Raw genomic sequence first — 25,554 nt, 5'->3', positions numbered from 1 at the left:
TTTAACTTCCCCTCTGTATACGTTTATTTTTTTCCATTGAGTCTTTCATAGTAATGGTGAATGGTTTTGAAATAATTCACATTTTTAGATAACAAAAATGTGGTAATGCACTGGGAGTGTAGAACACGTCATTACGCAATGACATCATCACGCAATGTGAACGTCATTTATCAACTTTTGGCAACAAAATGGCCCGCCTGGAGCAGCACCCCCTGAAAATAATGAGTTAGGAACCCTGGCCCATCACACCTCTTTGTTATGTTTAGTCTACCTCAAAATGTTTCACTTCACTATTAAATCGGAGGATCTCAGATTGAGCATCAATGCTGATGTGGTGGTGACGTAACTACCCCGAGGTATCGTGTAAAATGTCATGTTTCGCATAGCTAGCTCATTAAATTAACCCCCCCCCACCTCCCCAGTTAGCTTTTCCTCGATCGTGTATTACTGTGAGCGAGTTACTGTCCCTGCATTGCAGTCTTCGCCAAGGGGTGAAGGCTCCATATTGTGCGGCTATGTTAGCTGCTAACTTGAGAGCGAGAGAGAGAGACAGAGAGAGAGGACTGCGCCAAAATCAAGGTCCGGATTTGTGACGTCACAGGGATCCAGAGACCTCTTTGACAGGACCGAGGTTGACTTCCAAGACCACCTGGTTGTTCTTCGATACCGCTCTTTGGTGCTATAAGAGAATCCTATTATTGCTTCTCCTACCAACCGAGCTCCACCGCTGACCGGCGAGGACAAACAAGCAGCAGACCAGCTACTAATCCCCAGGACGGTCACATCCACGCTGTCGAAGGGCGAACTCGATGTCCTTTTACGACAAATAAACAGAGACAAGGACCGAGTGGATTAAATGAGTCGAAGTAATCATCATCGAGGGGGTTTGACAAAGCGAAGCTGAATGTCCATTGGGTCTTTATTATCGTCACTTGAGTGGAGATGGGGGCTTTCGCGAGCAGACAAAACATAGGCGTGGAAGAAGTCGATATTCCGTCCAATTCGGTGTACCGTTACCCACCGAAATCTGGTAAGTCGGCAACAACAGGTCAGACCAATATGTGTGTACGTTTATCTGAGTGTGTGTTTGTCACGGTTTCACGCTGCAGAGCGTGTTGCAGGTGATTGTGCTTTGGGCTAAATGATGAAAAAGTAGCACGTACCTAAGCACAGGGGCTGCTGACAAACTGGAAAAGAGCTGCAGTAAGGCCTTCAGGACAACGGTACATAGCTTATCATATTTCTGTTCCGTAAAATTGCATTAGTTAAAGAATATAATAATAACAAAAACAAAAATCTGCTTTTACAAGTCAGTTTTGATGAATTTAACAATGCACGACTGAAGATTGCTTCATGCACTGTGTCGTGTACCCGGTCCTAATAACCAAAATGAAACTCACCACCTTAATAAACTCATATTTAATTGAAACCTTACATTGGGTGTTGATTGATGCAAGCACATTTTAGCTGTTTTGTGGCACTCTGACTGATTGCCCGCACCTTTACCCAAAGGAAACTTTCATTTAATAAGAGTTTACTATCAGTCTGGATTTATAGATGTGCTGCAGCACTCAGCCAACTGAAGTTGTCATGTAGGACAGGATGAGTCTTTTGTGTTTGTATGTCTCCTATTTGACTGCAGAGTGACTCGCAGGGGAGTTGAGCTGCAATCTCGTTTGAAAGATCAGAGAGCGATGTTGAAAGAATCATTTCTCTCATCTCGCCATAAAAGAAACCTCATTCTGAATTTGGGAATGCGATTGCACTCTGATGTCACACGAATGAATTGCAACATCATTCTTCGTGAAAAATAGTCAATGAAACCAATGGCTTTCAAATTTCGAAATCTGCGCCGTGATGTCACTTCAATTAATTTTGCAATCTATTATCCGGATCCGCAGGAAGTTACTTCGCCAGCCACTTCATCATGGGTGGAGAGAAGTTTGATTCAACCCACCCGGAAGGTTACCTGTTTGGAGAAAACACAGACCTTAACTTCCTCGGGACCAGACCAGTAGCGGTAAGATTTTTCACAGTCGTTGCCACTCGTGCTCAATTTATTGCTGAATATGTCTGCCCATTAAAAACAAAGAAAATAATGTCAGCACATAACAACAACAACAGTTGAGTTATATATATTTTTAATTTTCTTTTATGATTTCTGCCCATTTGTCAAACAACTCCTTACTTGACAGCCAACTCCATCATTCGTGTCGATGCGCCGCACAGCAACCTCGCTTGCCTGCATCTGACGGCACCCTGCTGCAGCGTTTAGCAACCTTCCACACTCTGCCCGATTGCAATTGACATGCATGCGTCTTCCTGTCAGAGTAATTAAAAATGAAAGGGGAGACTCTGCCAAGTGAAAAAGGCGTGCTCCTGCGTTTAAATTTTATGTATTTTTCTTAAATCGTGTCACCGGAATGCTGAGCTCACAAGCAGAGAAATTTGAAGTGAAGCTTGCGGTCTTAACTACCGTTTATGTCTAGACTCGGGCTAAAACTAGCAGTAGCGTTTTTTGTTTTTTTTTCCCGGCGTTTAAATCCTGAGAATTCACCAAAAACCTTTTCTCCCCCTCTTCATCTCTCTGAATGAGCCGCTCAAAGCAGCGTTATATAATGTTCGGTGGTGTGCTGCGAGCAGATGGCACAGTCAAAAGCCTAAACCCATCTTAAGTTATTGCACTCCGGCTCTCTCACAAATATGATCACGGACAAGCTATATTTAGAACCCCTCCTCCGCCCGTCATGCAATAATCTCCCATAAGGATTTGAGTGTTTCATCAAACTGTGTTTAGTAAACACAAGCGTGAATGAATGGCCACTGTGGCATTTCGAATAAGACGTCCACTGTTGTCTACTGAAAGGCTCTTTTCAGACTCAGCGCATGTGCGCGTGTGTGTGTTTTACCGCCACAACTCCCACCGAGACCCAGATGTGGATCGCTAGTACCATTCACGGTCGCGTAAACACACTAGTGAGGTTTGTATCGTGTGTGTGTGTGTGTGTGTGTGTGTGGAGTTAGTCCGCACACATCCTCTAGTTGTCCATTAATGCACAGTCAGCAGCTTGCGGCGTTGATCAAATCAAAGAGGAACACAACCGGGATTAAGTTCATCGATTTTTAACCGAGAGCTAATTGTGCCTGAAAGTGCGGGGCTTTCTCTAAAGGTTTGTCAAAAAGATGAATCCACAACTGTCGTGGGTACGAGAGGAATGTTTCAGTCACTCCTCGTCGAGCGTGTATTTAACTTACTCATATGTTTATTATTTTTCTTCTTGCTTTGCAGTTCCCATACGCAGCCCCTCCACCTCAGGAACCGGTGAAGACGCTACGAAGCCTTATAAACATCCGCAAGGACACCCTGCGGCTTGTACGGTACGGTGGTAATACAACTCCACACCCACCCGCGCACAAGCGCTGACTCAGAATGAGCAGCAAACGGCTAAAGGCAGGTTTTGGATTTCAGCCGCAAAGACCCAACTGTTAGCAACTCTTGACAAAAAAAAAAATGTGCACCAAATGTTGGTATCCCGGTGTCTCCGTGGCAACAACAACAATCCCCTTCTTAAAATCCAGCGCTACTTCATAAAATGACGATTTTTAGGACCGAAAAATGAGGTTCTTTGCTCGACCTCGCAGGTGCAGCGAGGACCTCAAGTTGCCCGGCGACGATGAGGCGGGCAAGCGGCGGGCCTGCTACAACGTGGAGTTCACTTTTGACGCCGACACGCAGGTGGCAATCACCATCTACTACCAGGCCATCGAGGAGTTTCACAACGGCGTGCCAGTGTAGGTTCCGGAGAAAGACGGCACAATGGGGTAGCGGGAGGTTTGGTTTTCTGATTTGTGGTTCCCTGTAGCTACCTGCCCCAGGACGGCTCTCTGCAGTCGGAGACGGTGCACTTCAAGAGGGGGGTGAGCCAGCAGTTCTGTCTGCCCTCGCACACCGTCAACCTCAGCGAGTGGGCGGACGAAGAGGTGGGTTCACCCCCGCAAGTTGTTTGACTCGGGTCAGACTTAAGTCGGCCATTTTTAGGCCTTGGTACTTGCTTGGATGCAATTTCTGAAAAGCTCGCCTTGACTTTGACTTGATATTCGTGAGACGAGACTTGTACGTTGGCGCTATGCTAAGTTTCGTCTGACCTGACCTTTGCTACATACGTGACTTCGTACCGCCTCTGCCGTATTGACTTTGACACCTCTTGTTTGTTCTCCCCAGCTCCTGTTCGACCCGGACCGGGAAATCTTCCCCATGGTGGTGCAGGCCGCGGTCGACGAGGGCGACGGTGAGTTTCGCACCGACGCCGACGTGGCGCACGTAAAGCTTCAAGTGACGAAAGGTGTCCATTTTTTTTCTATACGCAGAACACTTGGGCCACTCTCACATCCTGCTGGCCACGTTTGAAAAGGTAAACTTGATGGTTGGACTTTGGTCTTGGAAAGTAGAATTCCTCACAATGTTGTTTTCCATGGCAGCACTTGGACGGCAGCTACTGCGTGAAGCCTCTGAAGCAGAAACAAGTGGTGAGTGCACATTTCTTTTGGAAACAAAAGCTTTCACGTCCCCTGGAGACGTGACGCGACGCTTTTTCTTCCTTTTTCATTTCCCAGGTGGATGGCGTGAGTTATCTCCTGCAGGAGATCTACGGGATCGAGAACAAGTACAACAGCCAAGAATCAAAGGTAAACGCCACAAGAAGGCTTTTCCCGTCCGACGCCTTTCAAAGTGAGCGTTTGTACTAGCGCGGGTCTTTTACCGCCACAGGTTGCCGACGACGAAATTAGCGACAACAGCGCCGAGTGCGTGGTGTGTCTGTCGGACGTGCGCGACACGCTCATTCTGCCGTGCAGACACTTGTGTCTCTGCAACGCCTGCGCTGACACGTTGCGCTACCAAGCCAACTGCTGCCCCATCTGCAGACTGCGTGAGTTCCCACGCGCGTGTTCTTTTGCCCAAAATTCTCTTAACTGTTTTTTAATAATTATTTTTTTTGGATAGCTTTCAGAGCTTTGCTGCAGATCCGAGCAATGAGGAAGAAACTCAGCCCTTTGACGCCAACCAGCTTTAACCCCGTCATCACTTCACAGACGTCCGACTCGGAGGAACACTCGGTACTGTCACGGCACTCATCTGAGTTAAACGCAAGCCTTGTAATTAAAAAAAAAAAAAAAGACACCAAAACAGAAATTCACGCGCGTTTCTTTGTCTTTCCAGGCATCCGAGCATATCCCCCCGGGTTACGAGGCCGTGTCTCTTCTGGAGGCTCTCAACGGCCCCCTGGCCACGTCCTCAGCGGCGCCCCCGCTCCACTCCGGCCCCAGTCACGTGTCGGGGGCGCTCCCCCCATACGGCAGCGAAGCCCACCCGACGCCGGCCCGTTCCCTCTCCCCTCTGGACCACTCCACCTCAAGTCAGGGGCTCAAACTCAAAAAGAGCGGTTCCAAGTGAGTTGATGAGCTCCTCCCGCGTGCTGTTGATTGTTCGAAAACATCTTCAGAGCCGTTCCAAACCACAAGTCTGCATACTTTAGGTCGCTGTCCCAGAATTCCTCAGTGCTTCCCGAGGAGGAGGATGAAAAGTCTTGCAGCGAATCGGAGGCTCGTCGCCACAAGCGTACAGCGGATCCGCAGGAGGTGTGTCTATTTCGAGAGAAATTTAGTCAGGTTTTGACCTCCTGTCATAACGCTCCTCCTCTTTGCTTTGACAGTGCGGAGCCACGCCAGACAGCGAAAACCTGACTCTCTCCTCTTCCGGGGCCATCGACCAGTCGCCATGCACCGGAACGCCGCTCTCTTCCACTATTACTTCCCCCGAAGGTAACGCGAAACGTTGTAATCCATCAAATCATCTTCAAAAATAACGTTTTGACCGTTTGAAAAGTATGCGGTGGTTCTTACAAAGGAAGCTGCTATCGCTCCTAATATTTACCGCACGCCAAAAGCAGAAGTTGTCGGGAAGAAGATTCCAGGATGGAACGTATTATGGTTTCCATTTACAGTTATAAGTACTACTTACCCGTCTGGAGGGCAAGATGTACCCAGTAATTTGTAAATGTCGACAAAATGTGAAACTCCAAACCCTCAGTGCAGTTTATGGAGCGTTTTCAAATGAATAAATTATGAGACGGTTCCATCGCAGCAGTTGGCGAATCTGACGGGGAGGATTTTTGGCAGCGTAGGGACGCTTCTGAGAGGAAAAGATGGCCGAGCTTCAATCAGTCGTCTTGCGCGGCGGGAGCGATGCTTTAAAAAAAAAAAAAGCCGTCGGATCGTGATGTGTGTCTCCGTGTATCTGCCAGACCCAGTGAGCAGCAGCCTGGCCCAGTCAGTGATGTCCATGGCCTCGTCCCACTCGCAGCACTCCCACATCAGCACTGACACCATGTCCTCCATGTCAGGGTCCTACCTGGCTGGGGCGGACGGCGAGCCCGGGGGGGGCCAGGAGGGGGTTGACGCCCAGGGCGAGGAGAACCGGGCCACCCCCATGGAGAGCCGAGGACCCTCACAGTTTGAAGGGGTAAATATTAGTGACGGTGGATAAACGGGCTGCGGCGATTATTTTAATCCTGATTAATCTGTCAATCAAAAAAAAAAAGTAAATGCACAGCCATTGGCAACAAGATCCTCCCGTCCCCTCTCCACCTGAATTTTCACTGACTTTTGGCTCACTCCCTTTCCAAGGAGTCAACCGACTTGAACTACTCCGTAGCCGTCGATGAGCAGGACTCCGAGGTGACCGCCACTTGATGACTCGCATCGGTGCTTCACGTCAACCTTTTATTTCAACTCTTTTGTTTTTCTTAGGGGAACGACGTCACGGAAGAGGACCGCTCCTCGCCATCGAACGGCAAAGGTAACTGCGGTGACCACCCCTCGCTTTACACCGCTGACAACATGCTCCGGGCAAAACCGATGGGGCAAACATCATTGGGTCCGATTAAGTCAATTTGGATCATTTCTTGATACACCCCCGAAAATCACTCCTGGTATACTAACTGTGGTTGGAAAGTCCCCTTTTCATGGATGAGAGTACAGAGAGTTTGTCGGCCATTTCAAGCTTGCCTTTGCATGTCATGTACGACACCTTCATGCCATTGTGTGCGCAACACAAGTGAGCACACTGAATGATCCTTCAGTTCTTTCGGGAGCAAGTGCTGCCTGGCAGGACGTGCGTGTGTGTGACGGCACCAGCACTGCCAGATGGCTTTTGTGTGTTTGTGTGTAGCGCTGCCAGTCATGTGGCCACCCGTGCCTTTTTGTCCTCGTTAGTGCCAACATGCACACAGCTGCTGTCACATGGTACGCATGTCAGAAAGTCGTTTTTTTTTTCTTTCAAATTTAAACGTTTGCGTGATTCCTCAATAAATTGCAGCAGACATATTCACATCAGTTGGAGCAGAGCATTTATCTGCGTCATGGCTGAAATGACCCCCCCCCCCCCCCCAAATGTCGAGAAAATAGCAACGACAAAAAGCCACAGTTAATGCTGTGCCACTCCAGTCCTGTAGGTGGTGGTAATGCACATTGCAGAGTGATTGTCAACAATCGTCCAAAAACAAATGCCATGAAGCTCAATGCATTCAGCGGCGCTTCATTCTCTCACGGCCGCCCACCCCCCTTCCCGCTTGTCCGCCCCCTTCCCCCTCCCCCTCCCCGCTGTGCCTGGCTGCTCTTGTTTGACCTGTGCCCTCGCTTGCAGGTGGGCGGAGCAGGTGTCCCGAGTTGGCCAATAATAATCAGGGCGTGGCCCTGTGTGACACGCCCTCTTTGGGCTTGGACAATGAGCAGGCTCCTGACGGCCGATTCGCCGGTGAGTGGACGCCGACCAGAAGTGATGGGATGGGGCACGCGAGCGAATCTCACGTTAGCTCGCCAGGCTAACACAAAGAAGAACGAATGGCGGCAGAAGCTAACGTGGGCTTCTGTGCAGCTCTTTTTTTTTTTTAATTTCATTTCTTCCCTCTGCTGCTTCATCGCTTGTCGATAGCGAATAGCCGTGCGCTCCCTCCGTCCCTCAGCCCCGATGTGTGTGCATCTGTGCGTGTTCGTGACTGTCATGCGTGCTTCATACAAGCATGTTCTCTGTCAGCGCGGCAGCAAAGAGTCTTGGTCCAACATGTTCCCTATTGTCCTTTCCTCTCCTTCATACCAACCTCAAGGCGGACTCACACGGCGCCATTTGAACTGTGTTGAGTCTCCTAGATTATTTTTATTGCGCAAGGTGGCGTCCATTGTTGATGACTTACGAGGAGCAGTTTGATCTTTTCGAAGGTGCCCGAATTTTCTGACCAGTGGCATATTTCAATTCTCTAGGTCGCTATACTTTACCTTTATTTCTATTGTGCAAAATGATGTGATCATGAGGAGAGTGTAATGGACGTTAGTTGTCAAGGAGGCTTGAGCACAGTTTGAATGGCCTCGTGCGACTCAAATAAGCTAATGCGTTCATTTGCTTTGTATGAACATTTCTCATTTCCCCAGGGGTCACTTGTTTGCCTCGATATCCTCCATCCTCTTCACAAACCCGTTTTCCCTTCCCCTTGTTCTGTGTTTTTAGCTCAAAGGTAGCGCGTGACGTCTTTTTCTCTCTGTGTGTGTCGTAAAATGTCTTCTGTTATCTCTCCCTCCTTCCTGTGAATTCCTCCCATCCCGTATTCTCCTCCCTGCCCTCCCTTTCTGCCCTCCCTTTCTGCCCTTCTCTCGCCTTCTTTTGGATGGAAAGATGAGGAGTCGTGCCCAATACATATTGAGGACTAGGTACGCAGTGTTTGCCTCAGACCGTAGAACTGACTCGAGAGTTATTTTCAGTTTGTGATGACTTTTTCTTCAATAACACCCTGTGTAATCAATCGGGACTTTGTGAGGCTGATTCAGATTCTGACAGCTGGCATACAATACATCTTTACTTACATAACACTTTCACAACAGCAGCGACCCATAACAAAGGACAGAAAATGTTTGTTTGGTTTTTTTTGTAACTTATTTTTTGCTTCCATAACACCACCATCTCCGTTTCCTTTGTCATGTCTTGTTCAGGTCTAATGTACCTCGGCGGCTACAGGCCCATATTGGACTCCACCAGCAACCGGGAGGAGCAGGGCGTGGAGAACCTGGAGGGCCAGAGTCCCAAACCCTCCCACCGTGGACCTCTCATTGTGTAGCGCGCTTCCACACACGCACACACACGAACAAACACTACTACTACTATTAGTACTACTAGCACTTCCTACTCAGTGCTTCATCGCTGGATAACGGCTGAGCAGGGAACCCCACCACCACCACCACCACCACCACCCACCAATACCACCTCTGGGTTCTTCTCCAGTGAGGTGTCATCTGAGCACTTTTATAAGTATTTTATTTCCCGGTCTGTTTTTATTTATTACCTGTAGTTTGAACTTACTCGTGACCGTTTCATGTTGTGACTTTTTTGGTTAGAAGTTGCTGCTGCTCCTCCTCCTTCACCAGCCAATCAGTCAGGGGCTACTGTGATCTGCAATCACCGTGTCAGTGCGCTAAATGCTCAAAACAAAACCTGCTCCTCTCTGGACGACTTTTGCTGAATGTGAAAACGAAAGCAGACTCGGGACCTGAACATTAAATGAATGTAGGAAGGTAAACTCCCAGAAGGAGGTGCTACTATTAAGGTAGGATGAGACTCGTTTTCCTCGATTATTTGGAAAATGAGCTAGCTTGATGCATCGCTATACCCTCCTGCGCCGCCCCCCCCCAAAAAAGTAAGGTGTAATGGGCTTTTGGGTTATATTTTAGGATGAATCTAAAATGCACTAACCTTTACCGGTGGACTTAGTTTGAACCTCTGTCAAATTTGGAATGCTCGCGTCCAACTGTTTGATGTTTTCGATTTTTTTGGGGGGTACAATTTGCTGTAAGGAGCTGAATGTTGAAATTTTACAGCCGTTAATCGGGCAACAAAGTTTGTGGTTTGATTAGAACTGATATTTGGACACGCCTCTTCCAAGATGAAACCCAGTAATTGATCGACAGAAGTGTGGCCTCTTATCTTGGAGCGTCACAGAGTGTCATCAGCAGGTTGCAACAGAGAGACTGGAAGAGTCACTGAAAGGCATAGAAGTGGATTGAACTTGTTGTTGTTTTGATTTTGCCATTCAGGTTTTTTTTTTAAAGAAAAAAAGCAAGCTGTACAAAAAGTACTGTTACATTGAACGGTTGGATCGTGATTATTATGCCCATCAATGGCTACACTAATCCATTCCTTGAACTGGAATCAAACCCCCAACCACCCAGCCTGTGTTAGCATGTCAGTATTGTTGCAGTGCGACTCTCGAAGCCATCACCCAGCAATAAAAATGGCTTCATTTTTCTCCTCAGTATTTAGACACTTTGTTATTGTCATGAGAATTTTAGTAAGAGAGATTCATATCTTGATTATTTTTTTTCTAAGTTAACCTCTTCTTGATGTCAATTTGTGTTTTTTATCCGTTGCGAAGCACTGTGTTGTTGATTAGAATGTGGATTAAAACCATGTGAAACGTTTGTAAAGCTTTACAGCAGACTCTCACATGTACTCACGTACTGTAGACGGTCGTAAAGGGACACGAATGCACTCTTACGCCGTTTCCTAGGCGACGTAACGTTGCGGTGCATGAGGCCGTCCGGGTGGCAGGTCTCGCATCTTTTTCGTGAAGTGGTCGTCTCTCGGGTGGGAACATCCATTTCCCGGGGCTGTCACATGATCACAGTCTAAATGTGTCGTCGGCGGTGAATCCGAATCTGTAAGAGCAGCCCACTTTTTGGAGGATTGTAGGCGTGAACGTGAAAAACGGACAATAAAGTTTCGTTTTCTTTGTTGCAACTACATCGTAGAGTTTGAGCGTGTTGTTTTATTAATATTGTAATTGTGCTGTCTCTGTCAAAGTCGACTCACCGCTATGCGGTTCCATTCTCATCATGGCGTGCTTTACTTTTTTAATTTCCCACTTCCATAAATTAGGATCTTGTCAAAATCACTGAATGTAGTTTTGCGACACAATGATCATGGGAAAAATAATGTGTATATTATCTATTTGTTTTTCACAACTTGTTTTTTTAAACCAGAGATGAAACTGAACTTTTCCAGATATATACAGTTATATATTTGTTTGCGCTCTAAATCTCCAAGCAAAAGTGCAGTAAAACTATTGAAAGTCGGAACCAAATGCGGTGTTCTAATGGACATAATTCAGTTATACAAGCCTTGAAAATCTAGTTTGCAACTTCACTGGACAATAATTAGCGAGCTGATGTAAAAAATGAGTGTGTAATGTTACAATGTCATTTATGGTGATCAAGTGTCACTAATGGACTTTTGTGCACGAGCTTTGTCATTTTTTTCCCCCCACTTTTTGATTATTTACCCTCACGGTGCTGCAGGCTCCTCTTCAAAACCGCGTGACGTGTACCTGCTTCTTCTCAACCACCTCCATTTTGCCCCACCTGCTTTTATTTCTCACGGTGCAGCCTTCAAAGCAAGAACGGGCCCCATCACGTCAGAAAGCCACGCCAACAGCGGATGTGTTTCCTCTTTAGCGCCCAATGTCATTCCAAAAGCCAGTGGGAGGGGATTCTCATCTCCGGGTTTAAAAAGCTCTTGGACCATCGAGGCTCACATCGCAGTGAGGATGAAAGTGCCGCTCATTGTCCTCATCCTCTCAGGTAAGAGCAAAATTGATTCCCGTGTACAAATGCATGTCTGGCAAAAATCTGATGCTTTTAAGTCATATGTGAGATCTGTATCAAACATTTTTGAGCCAATTTGTGAAAACCTTTATCAAAATGTGTAAATCCTTCACTAAGTAACTGCCTCCCTAGGTGTGGGAGGCGCCTCCCCAGACAAGGTGTGCAGCTACCAGGATGTCGTGGACCATCTCAAACTGACATCAAGCAACGGAGCCTTCCAATTGACCCGGCCCGTCCTGGACCACACGCATCCCACCCTGGTGGAGCTCAACATCATCCTGTACGGCATCCTGGGCGTGGTAGGTCGTCGCCTTTGTTCAGTTCACGTTCTGATAGAATTTGCCGGTGACGTTTTCCACATCCCCGTGTTCTCGCAGATCGAGAAAACCCAAACCTTCATTTCGTTTCTCTGGGTGATGATGGTGAGTGGACGATCACGTCAATGTCGTGTGCGTCTTTCACGCTGCGCCCTCTCCTCTTAACCGCTACGTCATCCGCCCTCTCCAGTCCTGGAAGGACGAACGCATCTTTTGGGAACCGGGCGACTTTTGCGGGATTACAGATATTACCATTCCCACCGACATGCTGTGGAAACCCGACATCTTCATTTTAGAGATGTAAGTCTATGGCACACACACACACACACCAAATCGTATAAATTAGTCACGTAGAAGGAAAACAGGTTGTTGCCTTGGCAGGGCTGCAGAATGCTAAATTAGTGTCACTTCCTTCCACGCGCCATCCCTTCTTTTATTCTTTTGAGAGCTTCTCATGTGTGCTGACAAATATGAGGCTGGGAATGCCAATAAGGAGCAATTGTTGGATCACATACGGTATACGGTCTCTCCTTCTTGTGTACATACACTTATGACTGTTTGGACTCCATTATGTTTGGAAAGCACTGTAAACACCGCCGCGGTCAGCAGCAGTACACATGACCCAGGCGGAGCGCAGCTTGTCCCATTATTGCGCGTGTTTTGTCAGGGTGGAGAAAGACAACTCGCAGTACAACCCTTACTTCGTCGTCAACCACAACGGGATCGTCACCCAGGATCAGGACGTACGGGCCGTGAGCATGTGCATGATGGACGTGCACAAGTTCCCCTTTGACACGCAGAGCTGCAACATAACGTTGCTTTCCTCAGTTCACCTGTGTAAGCAGCCTTACGGTGAAGTAAAACACTTGATGGTTTGGGTTTTGAGCCTGCCTTGTTTCCAGCCTTCCAAACATCTTTTTCGGTATTTTTCCCAACGGTCATCTTCCTCTCTGCACAGACGAACACTTGCGTGTCATCCCAGTGGTCAACTCATCACGGGCGACCCAGTTCACCAAAGCCATGATGCATTCCCAAGGAGAGTGGGACTTCCTCCATTTGTCCGTCAGCAGCCGCAATATCAGCTTCGAGAGCCAAGTGTGGGACCAGCTGGTGTACACGGTACAGCAGTTTCGAAAAGTTCCCATGAAACGGGGGCAAGAGCACCATGAACACACCCCCACCCCACCCCCTTTTGTCCTTCCAGTTCGTCATCAAGAGGCGACCCCTGCTGCACGTCATCAACTTCCTGCTGCCCATCCTCTTCTTCCTGTGCCTGGACCTGGCCTCCTTCTTCATCCCGGATCACCACGGGGAGAAACTAGGCTTCAAGGTGACCGTGCTGCTCGCCATCTCCGTGCTGCTGCTCATCCTCAACGACATCCTGCCTTCCATGTCGAACAAGACGCCGCTCATAGGTACACGATAGATATTTGTGCAGACTTTCAATGTCCGACGTGACAGTCGTTAGAGTCAAACTGCAGTGTGGGAACGCTGGTCAATAACAAGCGCAGGCCGAGAGTCGCTGGTAGCACGACAGGGAAACTCGCATTGTGATGTCATTGTGCTGCGACATTAACCAGCCATGAGGACTTGCAAACACAAAGCAGGGAGCGCCAAGGCAGAACTTGTAGTTGTTGGGGGGGACTGAGGTGAGTAAGGGAACTAATGGGGTGGGCGTGGCTACCCGGGAGAACCGCAACAGTGGGATGAACGCAAAAACCCACAGCGCGACCAGTCAAACAAATGGAAACGAATTGACTTTCGACATGACTTGTGCGTACCTTCGCTTTGGCGAGGCATAAAAAGAATGACACGTTTTTCCTCCCCAAAGCCACCTACTGCATCGTCATCTTCGCCCTGATGCTGATCAGCCTGCTGGAGACCATCATGGTGACCTACCTGTTTGAGGGGGACTCGCCGGAGGACCCGGCGAAGTGCGCCAGGAGCAAACCAGAGATCAATAGAACCAATAAGTCCGACGCTGGTACGTTTCCCTTTGGAACTTTTGAAACCATCACTGATTTTGTCATGCTAACCCGCTTATGTGTTTTCAGAAGAGAAAAAACAGACCGAATTTTTGTGTACGCGCGTTTTGAGCGGAGAGAAACAACACGACCTGCGACCTGAACCAGAAGAGGTAAGCCGTCACTCATCAATAAGTGTGGACAAAAATATTGGGACACATTACCCCCTACAGAATCATTCGAAGCTGTCATGTCATATCGTGTCAAGCAGGTCGATTGCAGCGTGCCGAGCGCCGAGGCTGGGCTGTTGCTGCTGCTGGTGAACGAGCTGAAGGAGCTACAGAGGATGTTGAGCGTGCAGCATCGCTGCAAGAGAGGCCGCAGGAAGTCTGCGCGCTTGGCCAACAAAATCAACAAAGGTTTCTTCTTCATCTATCTCGCCACTGCCATACTCTTTCTTTCATTCCTCTTCCGGGATTGGATGAGTTAGATGGTTTAAATATCCTCACTGTAACTTTTTTAAAGGTGCATCCCCAAAATGCAGATTTCTTTACTCCAATTTATGTATCTTTGGTCGACCATCGATGCCAGTGATGTACAGAATGGCGACAGGAAGTGTAATGAAATTTTCTTCCACTAGATGGCAGAAATTACATGCTGTCATTCATAGAACAGAATCATCGTTTTTTTGTTTAATTTAATGGGCTCAGATTTAGTAATTAAATTAAGAGGAGATCATAAATATTTTATTATGCATACCTTTTGTAATATTTTTTTTTGTTTTTGTGGCGTGCCTTGGCTTAATAAAGGTTGGGAAAAAACATTCAGTTATCCCGGAATGTGTTTTATATACCAAATCCGTTCATATTATCATGTTGTTTTCTGTTTGTTTATTTTTGTTTGGTAATACTTTAGTTTGTTAATAATACGTCAGATTATCCATGCATACATCCATGTTGGGTGGCTGTTTATTGTAACAGTTATGTTGAAATGAGGATGTATGTATGATCATATTTTGGCTTACTATGATAAAACAATCTATGACTTTTGGTCAATGTAACAAACACAAGGGCTATTTTTCTGATTTATGAGGCTATTTGAGGCTTCTCCAAATCCGCAGGTTTGATTGCCGACGTTCGCAATTATTTCATGGACGCGTGCGTATGGTCATCTCTTGCACAACTTGTATTGAGTTAACTCTTTGATCACAAATGAAATATGAACATGGAAGAACCGCAACTCCACATCCGCTCATCGCTCCTCCTTCATAAAGGACACCACCGAAGCGACCACTTGACTGTGTGTCAGTGACTTCATCATGTTCGCAGCCCTCCTTTCCCTTCTCGTCTTCTCCGGTAAGCAGGCTCACACTTGACTGAATGTGTATTGATGTTTAGAATATCGCTCGCATTTATCGTGATTGTGTTTGTGGTTAAAAATGTCCAATTGTGGGCCCCCGAGGTCTGTCACGGATTGTTTCATATGGAAGATGAGCAGAATTTGCCAGGTGACTTGTTAGATACTCAAGTCAAGATGGTGTTTTAATGGGGCGAGACTGATGCCCGGCTGCAAATGGATGTTCAATTGCTAACTTGTCACACGTTTTGGATCATCAAAGCAATTTAAAAATCTCATAAAATGCAAAATGACTGCAGTTTCTAAATAAGGAAATGTAAAATGTAAAAAGGGGGACTTGTTAAATCATCAGCTATTTCGAACAGTTTCTGTTCAATTTCACCTGCCACGCCCATACCTGATCGTGTCAGATTTGTTTCAATCAAGCCACTTGACTAATACTTGTCAGACAAAGTGAAGCAAGCTGTAAAACATGTCTTGCCGTGAATCAAAAGCACTTAAAGAAGAGATGAGAAATAAAGTGAAGTCATTTGGGCACTCGTCAGCCACAGTCAGAGAGAGCCATTATCCACTAATGGAGAATTTTGGGAACTGTGGTGAGCCTTCTCCAGTAGTGGTCAGCCACCTAAATAACTACAAAAGTCAATTGAGGATGATTCCAGCAAGTCACAAAAGATACCAGAACGACATCCAAACTAGAAGAAATATTATATGGATTGATGAGATTTCAAAAAAAAAAAAAAAGAACTTTCTTGGAGTAAAAATAACATTTTACAAGAACAACATCATGTCTATAGACAATCATATATGGTGGTGACAGCGAGATGGTCTGGAGCTGCCCTGTAACTTCAGACCCTGGACGACTTGAACACTCTTGAACTAAAATCCGAGCAATTCCCCATTTGGATGGCAAAGGAAAAAAAGAACACATTTTGAACAGCCGTCAAGTCAAAGCAAAAAAAAAAAAAACAGTCGTAGCCTTCAAAGTCTGCTCACTCATATCTCAAGGCAAGGATGTTGGTTGTATTATCCATTTCAGCCGACGCCATGGCATCGGAGCCATCGGGCTGCAGTTACCAGGATGTCTTAAACCACCTGCACCTGACTCGAACCAACGAGCTCTTCTCCATGACGCGGCCCGTCAAGTACTACAAGAGGCCGACTCACGTGTCCCTGGAGGTGCTGCTGTACGCGATCCTCAATGTGGTAAATGTTCCTTACGCTTACGTTAACTGTAATTGGCGTTCACATCGAAATATATTCAAATGACACGGCCACTTTCCAGGTGGAGAAGGAGCAGAAATTTGTTCCGTACGTCTGGACCGTCACGGTGAGTTCTGCTTCGTGGATAAAAAAAAAATGATGGCACGACTGTACTGAATGTATTCTCTTTTCCTTATTTTCATCTTCTGTGAGGGTCCATCGGTGGTTAGCAGACCACCCATCGGTGCATTCAGGTTGCAGAGTACATGAAAGGGTTAATAACAATAACGGATGTTGTTTCCTGAAAACCTCATGCAGTCAAAGAAGACAAAATATATCATTTAAGCAAGGCAGATTATTATTTTTATTTATATTATGATTTATTTTTTTGGGTTTTCAGAGGTGGCACAACGAATACATCTCGTGGGATCCCCAAGCGTTCTGCGGGATCAATAATGTGTCCATTCCCGTTGGCATTCTGTGGAAGCCGGATCTCACCATCGAGGAGATGTAAGTGCCAAAGCGTCCAGCCTCCCCACCCCATGTGCCACCAACTCAAAATGTCTCCCTACAGGGCAGAGAAGGACAAGGCCCCGCCGAATCTGTATGTCACCATCAGCGCCGACGGCCTGGTGGAGGTCACTAACGACCAAGTGCTCTTCAGTATGTGTCGCATGAACATTTACAAGTTCCCCTTTGACACACAGAGATGTAACCTCACCTTCAAGTCGATCATACACTCGGGTGAGTGGTTTAAAGATAAGCCCCCAAAAATGTCAAAACGGACTACAGAGGTTTAAAAAAATCATAATTGAAATGTTTTGGCAACCTCCTCCCCCCACTTTATTCCAGCCAAGGACCTGCGCCTGCAGCCCAGCAACAACTCCTCCGAGGCCACCGAGTGGTCACGCGATTTGATGCCCACACAGTTCGAGTGGATCTTCCTCCACTTGAACGTGACCGCCATCAAAGCCAGCAGCCCGGACCACCAGGACGTCATCGTCTACACGGTTGGCCTGCTGCTTTGAGACACCCCCCCCCCTCCCCACTGGGGGTCAGCCCATTTTTCAGCCAATTCGGGTTATTTTTGACACAACTGTTTTTAGAGTTGACACCATTTAGGATTGGGGTTTCATTTAAGTATATTATGATCCACGGAAGTGTGATTATGTTGTCGAATGGTGTGAAGCTGACGTTGCGATGAATGCCCAGATCAGCATGCGGAGGAAGCCCATCCTGTACATCATCAACTTCCTGCTGCCCGTGCTCTTCTTCCTGTCACTGGACTTGGCCTCCTTCTTGATCTCGGATTCGGGCGGCGAGAAGCTGAGCTTCAAGGTGACCGTGATGTTGGCTGTCACCGTGCTACAGCTCATCCTCAATGAGATCCTGCCCTCCTCCTCCAACTCCATCCCTCTCATAGGTATACACGTTTTATTTCCTGAAGAACTTTTTTTTCTGAGAGTCTAGAACAGATGAATTGTATTTCCATTCATTTTAATGAAGGAACCGTGATCTGAGATACAGTAATTCCTTCTCCAATGAAATTCCATGGTTGCGCAATTCTGCTGTAAACTGAAACTGTAAAATTTGAAGGAAGAGTCGTGAAACTAGGATGTATTTAACATCCTCTTCAATCCTGCTTTTTAACGCTTACACAAAGTGTGCTCACTTTCTGGATGTGTTGTATATGATAAATGACTACATTTTTTATACACTCTATAAAAATCTCAATCTAAATGACGCCATCCTCAGCTGTGTACTGCATCGGCATCTTTGCGCTGATGCTGCTGAGCCTGCTAGAGACAATCTTTGTGATGCACCTGATGGAAAAAGACAATCATAGTGAAGACGAAGACGGAGACGGAATAAGCGAGGAGCGAAACATGCAAACGAGCTGCGACAAACAACACGCAGGTGAGAACCAGCGGGCACAAGTACTCTGCGTGAACACCAGTGATTGGTCGCTCTGCTTGTAGAGGTGCAAGCTTGGACGCAAGGTGGAGTCTTTTTTTCGATGCCCGAAACTCCAACGGGACTGATGCCGGTAACTAAAGAAGAGAGTCTCAACATCCCTACTTAGTGTCAAGATCAGACTGTACGATTTAACCCCACTTTGTGTTTTATTTTATTTTTTGAAGGCTCACAGCGGCGCCCTGTGCCAAACGCTGGAGAAGCTGTCGGGCGAGCTTGGCCAGATGGAACGAACTCAAACCGTGCTGCTCAAGGGCAAGAAGGACAAGGACAAGAAGGGTTACTGGACACAAGTGGCCACCTGGGTCAACAGAATCTTTTTCATCTTCTATCTTGCAGTGGTCAGCCTCTTTTTGGCGATTCTCTTTTCCAAGTGGACCTAGCGCTGTTTGCAGCGCTCATCATTGAGGCACATTACTGCCATGAACGTGTGTCGAAGTGTGTTTGTGTGTGCTGTCTTTGCTGAGCATGATAATAAAGAATAAATGTCGGAGCAAAACAAAAAAACAACCAAAAACACCTTGTACTGATCCTCTTCATTTAAAACACGACGCTGAAGTTGGCTCCACAATCACGCTGTGGGTTATTCAACTTTCCATTCGATTTGAAAAGGCCGTCGTTGCACTTTATCGTAGGTGGCAGTATTTCCCCTCATTGTTATGAAATCCAAATGGCGTGAAGTTTGTCACCCGTTTCACACTCTACACTTACCCCCCAGCTTTTAAATAAGAGCCAGAATGAAAAATACGACTGGTAAAATAAATAAATGGTATATAGATTGCTTCAAGTGTGCAACATTTGCATTTTCAATGCCAAGATAACACCCGTTTGGGATCAAATCGGGGTTTTTTGGATGGGCTGCCATTACGACCAAAACAAAATGGTGTCTCGTTTCTCACTCGCATTGTTTTAGCATTGACAAAATATTATGAAAACACATTTTCTTTCAATAACATCAACATCTTTTATCACTTAATATCAAATAGTGAGTAAGAGTGACATTTGAGTGTTAAAATGGTCAGTCAGACAGACACGAATGGAAATGACCACAAATGAGGAGGTGACGAGCAACTTCTGGCGCCATGCATAATTGCATTTGCAATTTGGACTTGAGGGATTTAAATGTGGCCCAGCCCCACTTTTCTTTTTTTTTTTATACCAATCAAAGAGAACATGCTCACTGCATCAGGATGCTCGCTTCTGGATACTTCTTCTTCATGCTACTCCTCGCGGGTGAGCTCATGATTGCCTTTATCGTTGGTTGTACTTGAATTGTGTTGGGACAAATTAGATTTTTTTTTTGCTCCACGCAGGAGTAGCGGCATCCTCGGAGCGAGTGTGTTCTTACCAAGAGGTGCTAGACCACCTCAACTTGACCGCACGCAGTACTTTATACTCCCTGATAAGGCCTGTCAAAGACTTACAAAAAGCCAACGGTGGTGTCGTCCTCTATGCCATTCTTGATGTGGTAATTACTATTTTTTTTAACAGCTTAGGTGTCTCACATGTCCTCTGGAATATGTTAATTTAATTGAATAAGATGTAATATATAAATGCTGTTACAGTGGACAGTTTATTTTTAAAAATCTGATTGTGGATTAGCGAATTTCAATGAGGAGAGTAAAATATCTGTGTTGCAATCAGGCTGACATCAAAGCTACAGCATGAATTAATAACGATCATTTGTAACCCGATCACATGATAAGCTGTCCACTGTAGTAACCGCCGTCCCCAAAGGGTAAATAAAACAAAAGACTTCAAAATCACTTTGCGGTTAACCCATCTGATAGTAACGCGGCTTGAAGGCTGTCTAAACTGCCATTTGTGGCTTCCATCATATTCAATGAATAATTAACTCGGCCATTAATGCTTTTTTTCTTCGGGGTGGGGAGGGGGGGGGTGCCAGATTGGGGCTGGGTCATCCACCCCTTCAACAACAACTTGCTGTTTAAACTTGAATGCATTTTCATATTTGTCATTTTCTTTTTGCCTGTCAACAGAGCGAAATAGACCAGACCTTCGTTCCCTACGTTTGGATTTTCACGGCTCCTTCAAAGCACTTTCTGTGAATTTTTTTTCTAAAATATGTTTTTCTAATTGTCTTTCCTGCATAGAGCTGGCAGAATGATCACATCTCTTGGGATCCGGAGCAGTTTTGCGGGATTAAGAGCATCTGTCTTCCCACTGAATTGTTTCGGAATTGTGCGTGGTTGTGTGTGTGTGTGTAATGCGCCCTCCGGGAGTACAGGGGGCGCTAGTCTGTACCCCGCCTCCTCTGTGGGGCTCAAATCAGTGACGTGGATTTTCATTCAGACTCCAACTCGCCCCAAAAACAGCACACGTCGTCCCAGCGCCTCTTTTTGCTTCACTTTTCTGACATTTTCAACAAGTTCCTGTTGTCTTTGTCGCTTGCCTCGCTTCGAGACAGTTTTTGAAACGACGTAAGAAAAATAAAACAGGTGAGTGTGCCATGAACAGAAAATGGTAATTTTGTATATGTGTAATATAAATAAACATATTTTTACACACGCATATTAATAATCAGAAAACAACGCCGTCAAGTGAGTATTTTTTTTCTTTCCACAGGGAGACACAATGAGCAAAAGCAACAAAGTGCTTAATTTAAAAGATAAAATAAGCGATAATGAGATGGATTTGAGTCTGTGCAACCTCACCGAGGTGCCCTTTAAGGAGCTGGTGAGTTTGCGTTCGTGCGGTGTGAGATTGAAAAACGCACCGTTATTAATATTTATGGTGGATTGAGTGACAAGACTGTCACTTTATTTACCCAACAAATAATAGTGAATTAATCCCAACAGGCTTTATTCACCAAAGCGACTATTTTGGACTTGTCGTGCAACAACCTCCCCTCTCTGCCGGTAAGTACATTTTATTGTATTTTGAGTATTTTATGATTAGGAGGTGAAACGGTTGTGTCACGTGGATGCACAATGGTGGAATTATGTAGTTTTGAACAAGTTTCACCTACTCTTGAAACCTTAATTTGAAACCACAACCCTAATTAAAACTTGGAAAGGAAGGTTACAAAATTGTAACCTAGCCCTGTATTAAAACCTGACTTTGAAGTCATAACCGTGGTTTGAAATCCTTTCCAATTGTTCTCCTTCTCCTTCACATTGCAGCCAGAGTTCTGCAACCTAACCCATTTGGTGAAGCTGGACCTGAGCAAAAACCAACTGACCCGTTTGCCGGATGACCTGGGGAACCTTACCGGCCTGCAGCACTTGGACTTGTACAACAACAAGCTGAAAACACTACCCGTCAGCTTCTCTCAGCTGCGGGTCGGTGGACGCATGCACCAAATAAAAGTGGCATTTCTCTTCTTGCTGCTAACTGTCGTTAGGATAAGCTAAGCTAATAGCACAGGTTTTGTATTTGGTTGTCAGAGTCTGAAGTGGTTGGACTTGAAGGACAATCCTCTGGATGCGGGCCTGGCCAAAGCCGCGGGAGATTGCCTCGATGAGAAGCAGTGCAAGCAGTGTGCCACCAGGGTAAGTGTTGGGATAGAAAAAATACAATGTTGTCATTTTTTAAGTTTCATTTTGTTACATGCTTGATTGACCTCGAAATGCTTGTGCTCAGAACATCTTGCACAAAATGGAAGCACAGAGAATCAGGGGTCAGTTTGAGGTCAAGGGACCCGAGCGCATGGTACCTGACCACATCTCGGAGAGAAAGATTTAAGCCTCATTAGTACACTGGCGCCTGTTATCTGACAACTTGGAAAGGAAGATTTAACTTTGGACGGAAGGGAGTACTCTGTAGGAGTACTCGTACGCTCCATCATGAGAAAGGGTCACAAGCCAAGTTACAGACTTACCAGTTCATGGAAACACCGCTCATTAAAATGGCTACGTTTCTGCTAGTTTATGGATGTTGGTGCTGGTACAAAGAGAATGCTTTGCTTTCGGGGTCTACTGAGGGGTGACCCCAATGAGGCCATCCAGGGGTGTGGTATGTAAATGAAGATGGGAGTGTTTTTCTGATGTATTACTTGTAATTTGCATACAAAATCAATAAAAAGGCCGTCAGAGGTCGGGTGACAGTGGGTAGCGCACACTGAGTGGCTTCATGGAGAACTGCACCTCCTGCCAACGGCAGTGAAAGTCGATCTGTTCCTGCGTAGAGCCTTGGTTAACTGTCCGAGTGAAAATATCTGACAGTAAGAAAGCTGCGCAGAAAGAAAACAGCACAAAAGATGCCAAGTATGTCACGTTTTTTTTCCCCCCTTATTAGGTTCTCAAGCACATGCAGATCCTGCAGGATGAGGCTGACCGTGCACGAGAGAAGCGACTTCTGAGGGAAAAAGGTGAGGCGACAAAGTTTGATCTTTCACAAATTATGTGTGAACTTAAAATTACACAAAAACAAACCAAGTATTTTTTTCTGAAAGACATTTTTTGTAATCCTCAAACTTTTTTGCGGTGGGTTAAGAACATCACTTTTTCTCATTTCATCAGAGTTGGAGAGGAAGCGAGAGGCCAAAAAGCGGGAACGCGAGGCCCGTGAGAAGGAGGCGCGTAAGCGAGAGAAGGCTGAGGAGAAGGAGAAGCGCCGGAAGGAGTACAACGCCCAGGTGGCCGCCGCCGCTGCCGTCATCCAGGAGCAGAAGCAACAGCAGCAGCAGAAGAAGACCGAGGAGCGGAAGAGCAAAAAGAAGAACGGACAGGCCTCGGGTAATGCACGTGCACTCCAACAAGCTCAGTTCAAATACTAAGAACAGAAAACCTGCAGGACTTAAAAAAAGGAAAGGACTTTATTTTTATTTTTTTTGTGTCATAAACAGGCAATTCTTGCAAGATGACTTTCTTGGATAAAAAAAAAACAAAACAATCAGACTTTTTAAAAACATCTTCTGTCTTTGTGTCGCATCAGCTGGGAAGAAGTCCGGAGCGGTGGCGGCGTCCAAGCCTTGCCGCTCGTTGCTCGGCATGCTCTTCAAGCTCTCCCTGCTGCTGCTCCTCAGCGCAGCCATTATGATTGCCACCTGCCGATTGACGGAGCTGAAGCGGGAGGACGTGTGCTTGTCAGTGGATGCCGCCTTGGACCAAAGCCTGACCTGGGCCCGTAATCAAGAGGGCGTGTTCCGCCATCTCCTCAGCGACCTGTCCGGCGCCGTCAAGGACTTCCTGGAATCCATGCAAACGTCTAAAAGCTAAAACTAACAAAAATCTTCTCATTAAGGTGGCCGTCGCTTCTCGTTCACGCAGAAAAACAAAAAAAAGGGGGGGGGGGGGACACGTGTGAAAATTCCTATGGAATTGTCGCTCTTTGTACAACCGGCTGTTTTTAAAAAGCGTCCTTTGTCTTCTCACGCCACTTTGCGGCGTTCCTCTTGTAATGTGATCACGCCTTGAAATAAACGTGCTGAGGCTACGCCTCAAGCTCACATGGGAGTGTCCGTGACCGTCTGTGACGCCGCTCCCCGTCTCACTCCGCGGGACGCTCGGTAGTCCCGCTCGATCACGTGGCCGACTTCCTGCAACAGCCTCCGATGAAGCGACTCGTCCACCGCCGTCTCCAAGGTAACCTCCTTGAACACCTGACACACGGACACCTGCATCACACGTTTAGTACATTTGTAAACAAATACTGTGTGATGCCTCATGGTCCAATGACAACATTTTTTTTAATCACAAGACCTCCGTTTTTGCAATCAAAACAATAGATTGTCCCATTCGTATTATTATTACCTGTTGGAAGTCGAGTTTCTTGAACATAGCAATGCTGACCTCGTTGTCCAAGCCAATTTTGGCTTGAAATTTGCTGATGCCTAGTTTGGCGACCCCTGGTGGTAAACAAGGCAATGATCAGTGAAAACAATTTTTTAAATTAACATAAAAAATGTTTTCACTATATAATCATTTTCATTTCGGGGAAAAATAATCCCCTCCAAAACATGCCCATAGCTGTTATGAAAAAAAACGTTCGTAGTGTTTTAATAGAGCCTGTACAAGTATTAATGTGCAGTAAAAAGCTCACCGTAGTGCATCATCATCTGCGTCACCTCTTTCCCAATGCCTTTACCCCTATAACTGGGCTCTGTTTGAAAAAAAAAATGGTGACTTAAGTCAAACAAGCGAGCTGGTGACAAATCTCAGTTGTTTGTTGACCTGCTATCATGATCTCCAGCTCAGCCAAGGAAAGATCCCCAGGGTCGGTCAGGAAGATGTTGACGTCTCCGATCATGCACTGCGCCTCCTCTGCGCCAGAGTCCGCCCAGCGCCTCTTGTCCAGGATGATGAAGGTGCACTCTGTGAATTGCAGATATTTTTTTTCAGCATTTATTTTGCAATGGTGTCATTGCCTCTTTGAACTTACTGTCGGCATCTTCCCTCCAGCTGCGCTGCATATCATATTCTTGCTCGAGAGTCAGAGGCTCTGAGGCCGTCAGCTGCTGTAGCTCCACAGACTTCATCCATTCGTGGTACCTCACACAGATAAATACAAACAAAAAACGTAATGAGACATTACAGAGTAAGCAAAATGTAGGCATACACATTTTTAATTACATTTACGCCCCGCCCCCCCGACCTCCTTCCTTCTTTTCCTCGGATCCACTTTTGATTCACGCATTTTACCAGTTTTTCTGTCTTTCTTCCACCTCAGACAAGCTTTTTTTCTTTTACCTCCTTCCTTTTCTTCCGTTTGTATTCAAACCCGATTATTTGCACCCTTCCTTCAATCACGTAAAATATCCCATTATTTTTTTTCTTAATTTGTCATTATTCACCGTACTTACCCGCAATAAAATAAAAACAATCACGTAAACCTGTAAACATATAACTTTGACCAACCCCATGTACATGTATAAATAAATAGACCAAGTTAATCTTCTGAGTACCCTGATATTACTGTGCGATTACCTCGGCACATGTTCCGCATTGTATGGCACCAAAACGACTTTTTGTCCTTCCAGTAATGTGTTCTCGTTTATTTTCATGATGAAAATCTGTATTTACATCTGTCTAAAGCGTCGCTACGTCAGCACACGCTCACGCGAACAGGACTTCCGC

The 25,554-nt window shown here is 46.1% G+C and overlaps 5 protein-coding genes and 1 long non-coding RNA gene across 14 annotated transcripts; 4 read left to right on the top strand and 2 right to left on the bottom strand.

Moving 5' to 3' along the window:
* The first annotated feature begins 24 nt into the window (after positions 1 to 24).
* rnf157 (ring finger protein 157) lies at positions 25 to 10,845 on the top strand. 6 transcript variants are annotated; one of them, XM_052069659.1, is made up of 20 exons: positions 25 to 1,030; positions 1,902 to 2,020; positions 3,290 to 3,378; positions 3,643 to 3,792; positions 3,864 to 3,981; positions 4,223 to 4,289; positions 4,369 to 4,412; positions 4,480 to 4,527; positions 4,615 to 4,686; positions 4,769 to 4,928; positions 5,003 to 5,115; positions 5,219 to 5,448; positions 5,535 to 5,637; positions 5,712 to 5,820; positions 6,303 to 6,520; positions 6,685 to 6,735; positions 6,808 to 6,856; positions 7,703 to 7,813; positions 8,726 to 8,760; positions 9,040 to 10,845. In XM_052069659.1, exons 1-19 carry the CDS (start codon positions 943 to 945, stop codon positions 8,758 to 8,760), a joined length of 1,974 nt encoding a protein of 657 aa, XP_051925619.1. In that variant the 5' UTR covers positions 25 to 942; the 3' UTR covers positions 9,040 to 10,845. The 6 variants fall into 6 exon arrangements, 5 of the variants coding, with proteins under 5 accessions (XP_051925619.1, XP_051925620.1, XP_051925622.1 ...); XR_007963052.1 differs by lacking the exon at positions 8,726 to 8,760 and having other exon boundaries at positions 26 to 1,030; positions 9,040 to 9,355; positions 9,442 to 10,845; XM_052069660.1 differs by lacking the exon at positions 8,726 to 8,760 and having other exon boundaries at positions 6,402 to 6,520.
* On the top strand, positions 9,650 to 23,927 carry lrrc59 (leucine rich repeat containing 59). 3 transcript variants are annotated; one of them, XM_052069758.1, is made up of 8 exons: positions 20,801 to 20,976; positions 21,104 to 21,214; positions 21,337 to 21,396; positions 21,661 to 21,819; positions 21,925 to 22,029; positions 22,775 to 22,847; positions 22,999 to 23,214; positions 23,414 to 23,927. In XM_052069758.1, exons 2-8 carry the CDS (start codon positions 21,113 to 21,115, stop codon positions 23,695 to 23,697), a joined length of 999 nt encoding a protein of 332 aa, XP_051925718.1. In that variant the 5' UTR covers positions 20,801 to 20,976; positions 21,104 to 21,112; the 3' UTR covers positions 23,698 to 23,927. The 3 variants fall into 3 exon arrangements, with proteins under 3 accessions (XP_051925720.1, XP_051925718.1, XP_051925719.1); XM_052069759.1 differs by having other exon boundaries at positions 20,801 to 20,982; positions 21,108 to 21,214; XM_052069760.1 differs by lacking the exons at positions 20,801 to 20,976; positions 21,104 to 21,214 and adding an exon at positions 9,650 to 9,903.
* LOC127603496 (uncharacterized) lies at positions 11,362 to 12,855 on the bottom strand. Its single transcript, XR_007963079.1, has 3 exons — positions 12,722 to 12,855; positions 12,282 to 12,326; positions 11,362 to 12,212 (listed from the first exon to the last, which is right to left on the bottom strand). It is a non-coding gene; the product is annotated as an uncharacterized LOC127603496 (long non-coding RNA).
* LOC127603429 (5-hydroxytryptamine receptor 3A-like) lies at positions 11,540 to 14,807 on the top strand. The gene is made up of 10 exons (XM_052069712.1): positions 11,540 to 11,679; positions 11,836 to 12,002; positions 12,081 to 12,125; positions 12,211 to 12,320; positions 12,688 to 12,857; positions 12,979 to 13,139; positions 13,225 to 13,435; positions 13,852 to 14,004; positions 14,075 to 14,157; positions 14,253 to 14,807. The coding sequence occupies exons 1-10, from the start codon at positions 11,646 to 11,648 to the stop codon at positions 14,472 to 14,474; spliced, it is 1,356 nt and encodes a 451-aa protein (XP_051925672.1). The 5' UTR covers positions 11,540 to 11,645; the 3' UTR covers positions 14,475 to 14,807.
* Positions 14,954 to 19,023, top strand: LOC127603430 (5-hydroxytryptamine receptor 3A-like). Its single transcript, XM_052069714.1, has 10 exons — positions 14,954 to 15,339; positions 16,380 to 16,546; positions 16,626 to 16,670; positions 16,944 to 17,053; positions 17,118 to 17,287; positions 17,396 to 17,553; positions 17,756 to 17,966; positions 18,299 to 18,460; positions 18,523 to 18,590; positions 18,685 to 19,023. The coding sequence occupies exons 1-10, from the start codon at positions 15,303 to 15,305 to the stop codon at positions 18,898 to 18,900; spliced, it is 1,344 nt and encodes a 447-aa protein (XP_051925674.1). The 5' UTR covers positions 14,954 to 15,302; the 3' UTR covers positions 18,901 to 19,023.
* Positions 23,276 to 25,554, bottom strand: nat9 (N-acetyltransferase 9 (GCN5-related, putative)). 2 transcript variants are annotated; one of them, XM_052069774.1, is made up of 7 exons: positions 25,405 to 25,554; positions 24,860 to 24,969; positions 24,652 to 24,792; positions 24,521 to 24,580; positions 24,232 to 24,326; positions 23,929 to 24,095; positions 23,276 to 23,699 (listed from the first exon to the last, which is right to left on the bottom strand). In XM_052069774.1, the coding sequence occupies exons 1-7, from the start codon at positions 25,479 to 25,481 to the stop codon at positions 23,687 to 23,689; spliced, it is 663 nt and encodes a 220-aa protein (XP_051925734.1). In that variant the 5' UTR covers positions 25,482 to 25,554; the 3' UTR covers positions 23,276 to 23,686. The 2 variants fall into 2 exon arrangements, with proteins under 2 accessions (XP_051925734.1, XP_051925735.1); XM_052069775.1 differs by having other exon boundaries at positions 23,276 to 24,095.

The sequence above is a fragment of the Hippocampus zosterae genome, chromosome 7, assembly GCF_025434085.1.
Source record: "Hippocampus zosterae strain Florida chromosome 7, ASM2543408v3, whole genome shotgun sequence".
NCBI lineage: Eukaryota > Metazoa > Chordata > Actinopteri > Syngnathiformes > Syngnathidae > Hippocampus > Hippocampus zosterae.
The sequence above is the reverse complement of the archived record's forward strand: the minus strand, read 5'-3'. Positions and strand labels throughout refer to the sequence as shown.

What these genes read in the sequence shown, in the direction of transcription:
- rnf157 (XM_052069657.1), top strand. Translation starts at nt 943, where the DNA reads ATGGGGGCTTTCGCGAGCAGACAAAACATAGGCGTGGAAGAAGTCGAT. An exon ending in CCGACTCGGAGGAACACTCG is followed by an intron (nt 5,116 to 5,218) that starts GTACTGTCACGG and finishes TTGTCTTTCCAG; the next exon opens with GCATCCGAGCATATCCCCCC. An exon ending in CTCAAAAAGAGCGGTTCCAA is followed by an intron (nt 5,449 to 5,534) that starts GTGAGTTGATGA and finishes TGCATACTTTAG; the next exon opens with GTCGCTGTCCCAGAATTCCT.
- LOC127603429 (XM_052069712.1), top strand. Translation starts at nt 11,646, where the DNA reads ATGAAAGTGCCGCTCATTGTCCTCATCCTCTCAG. An exon ending in CATTGTCCTCATCCTCTCAG is followed by an intron (nt 11,680 to 11,835) that starts GTAAGAGCAAAA and finishes CTGCCTCCCTAG; the next exon opens with GTGTGGGAGGCGCCTCCCCA. An exon ending in GACATCTTCATTTTAGAGAT is followed by an intron (nt 12,321 to 12,687) that starts GTAAGTCTATGG and finishes GTGTTTTGTCAG; the next exon opens with GGTGGAGAAAGACAACTCGC.
- LOC127603430 (XM_052069714.1), top strand. Translation starts at nt 15,303, where the DNA reads ATGTTCGCAGCCCTCCTTTCCCTTCTCGTCTTCTCCG. An exon ending in TGTACGCGATCCTCAATGTG is followed by an intron (nt 16,547 to 16,625) that starts GTAAATGTTCCT and finishes GCCACTTTCCAG; the next exon opens with GTGGAGAAGGAGCAGAAATT. An exon ending in CTCCAACGGGACTGATGCCG is followed by an intron (nt 18,591 to 18,684) that starts GTAACTAAAGAA and finishes TATTTTTTGAAG; the next exon opens with GCTCACAGCGGCGCCCTGTG.
- lrrc59 (XM_052069758.1), top strand. Translation starts at nt 21,113, where the DNA reads ATGAGCAAAAGCAACAAAGTGCTTAATTTAAAAGATAAAATAAGCGAT. An exon ending in AGGTGCCCTTTAAGGAGCTG is followed by an intron (nt 21,215 to 21,336) that starts GTGAGTTTGCGT and finishes TAATCCCAACAG; the next exon opens with GCTTTATTCACCAAAGCGAC. An exon ending in GCGACTTCTGAGGGAAAAAG is followed by an intron (nt 22,848 to 22,998) that starts GTGAGGCGACAA and finishes TCATTTCATCAG; the next exon opens with AGTTGGAGAGGAAGCGAGAG.
- nat9 (XM_052069774.1), bottom strand. Translation starts at nt 25,481, where the DNA reads ATGAAAATAAACGAGAACACATTACTGGAAGGACAAAAAGTCGTTTTG. An exon ending in AATGCGGAACATGTGCCGAG is followed by an intron (nt 24,970 to 25,404) that starts GTAATCGCACAG and finishes TATCTGTGTGAG; the next exon opens with GTACCACGAATGGATGAAGT. An exon ending in GCAGATGATGATGCACTACG is followed by an intron (nt 24,327 to 24,520) that starts GTGAGCTTTTTA and finishes GTTTACCACCAG; the next exon opens with GGGTCGCCAAACTAGGCATC.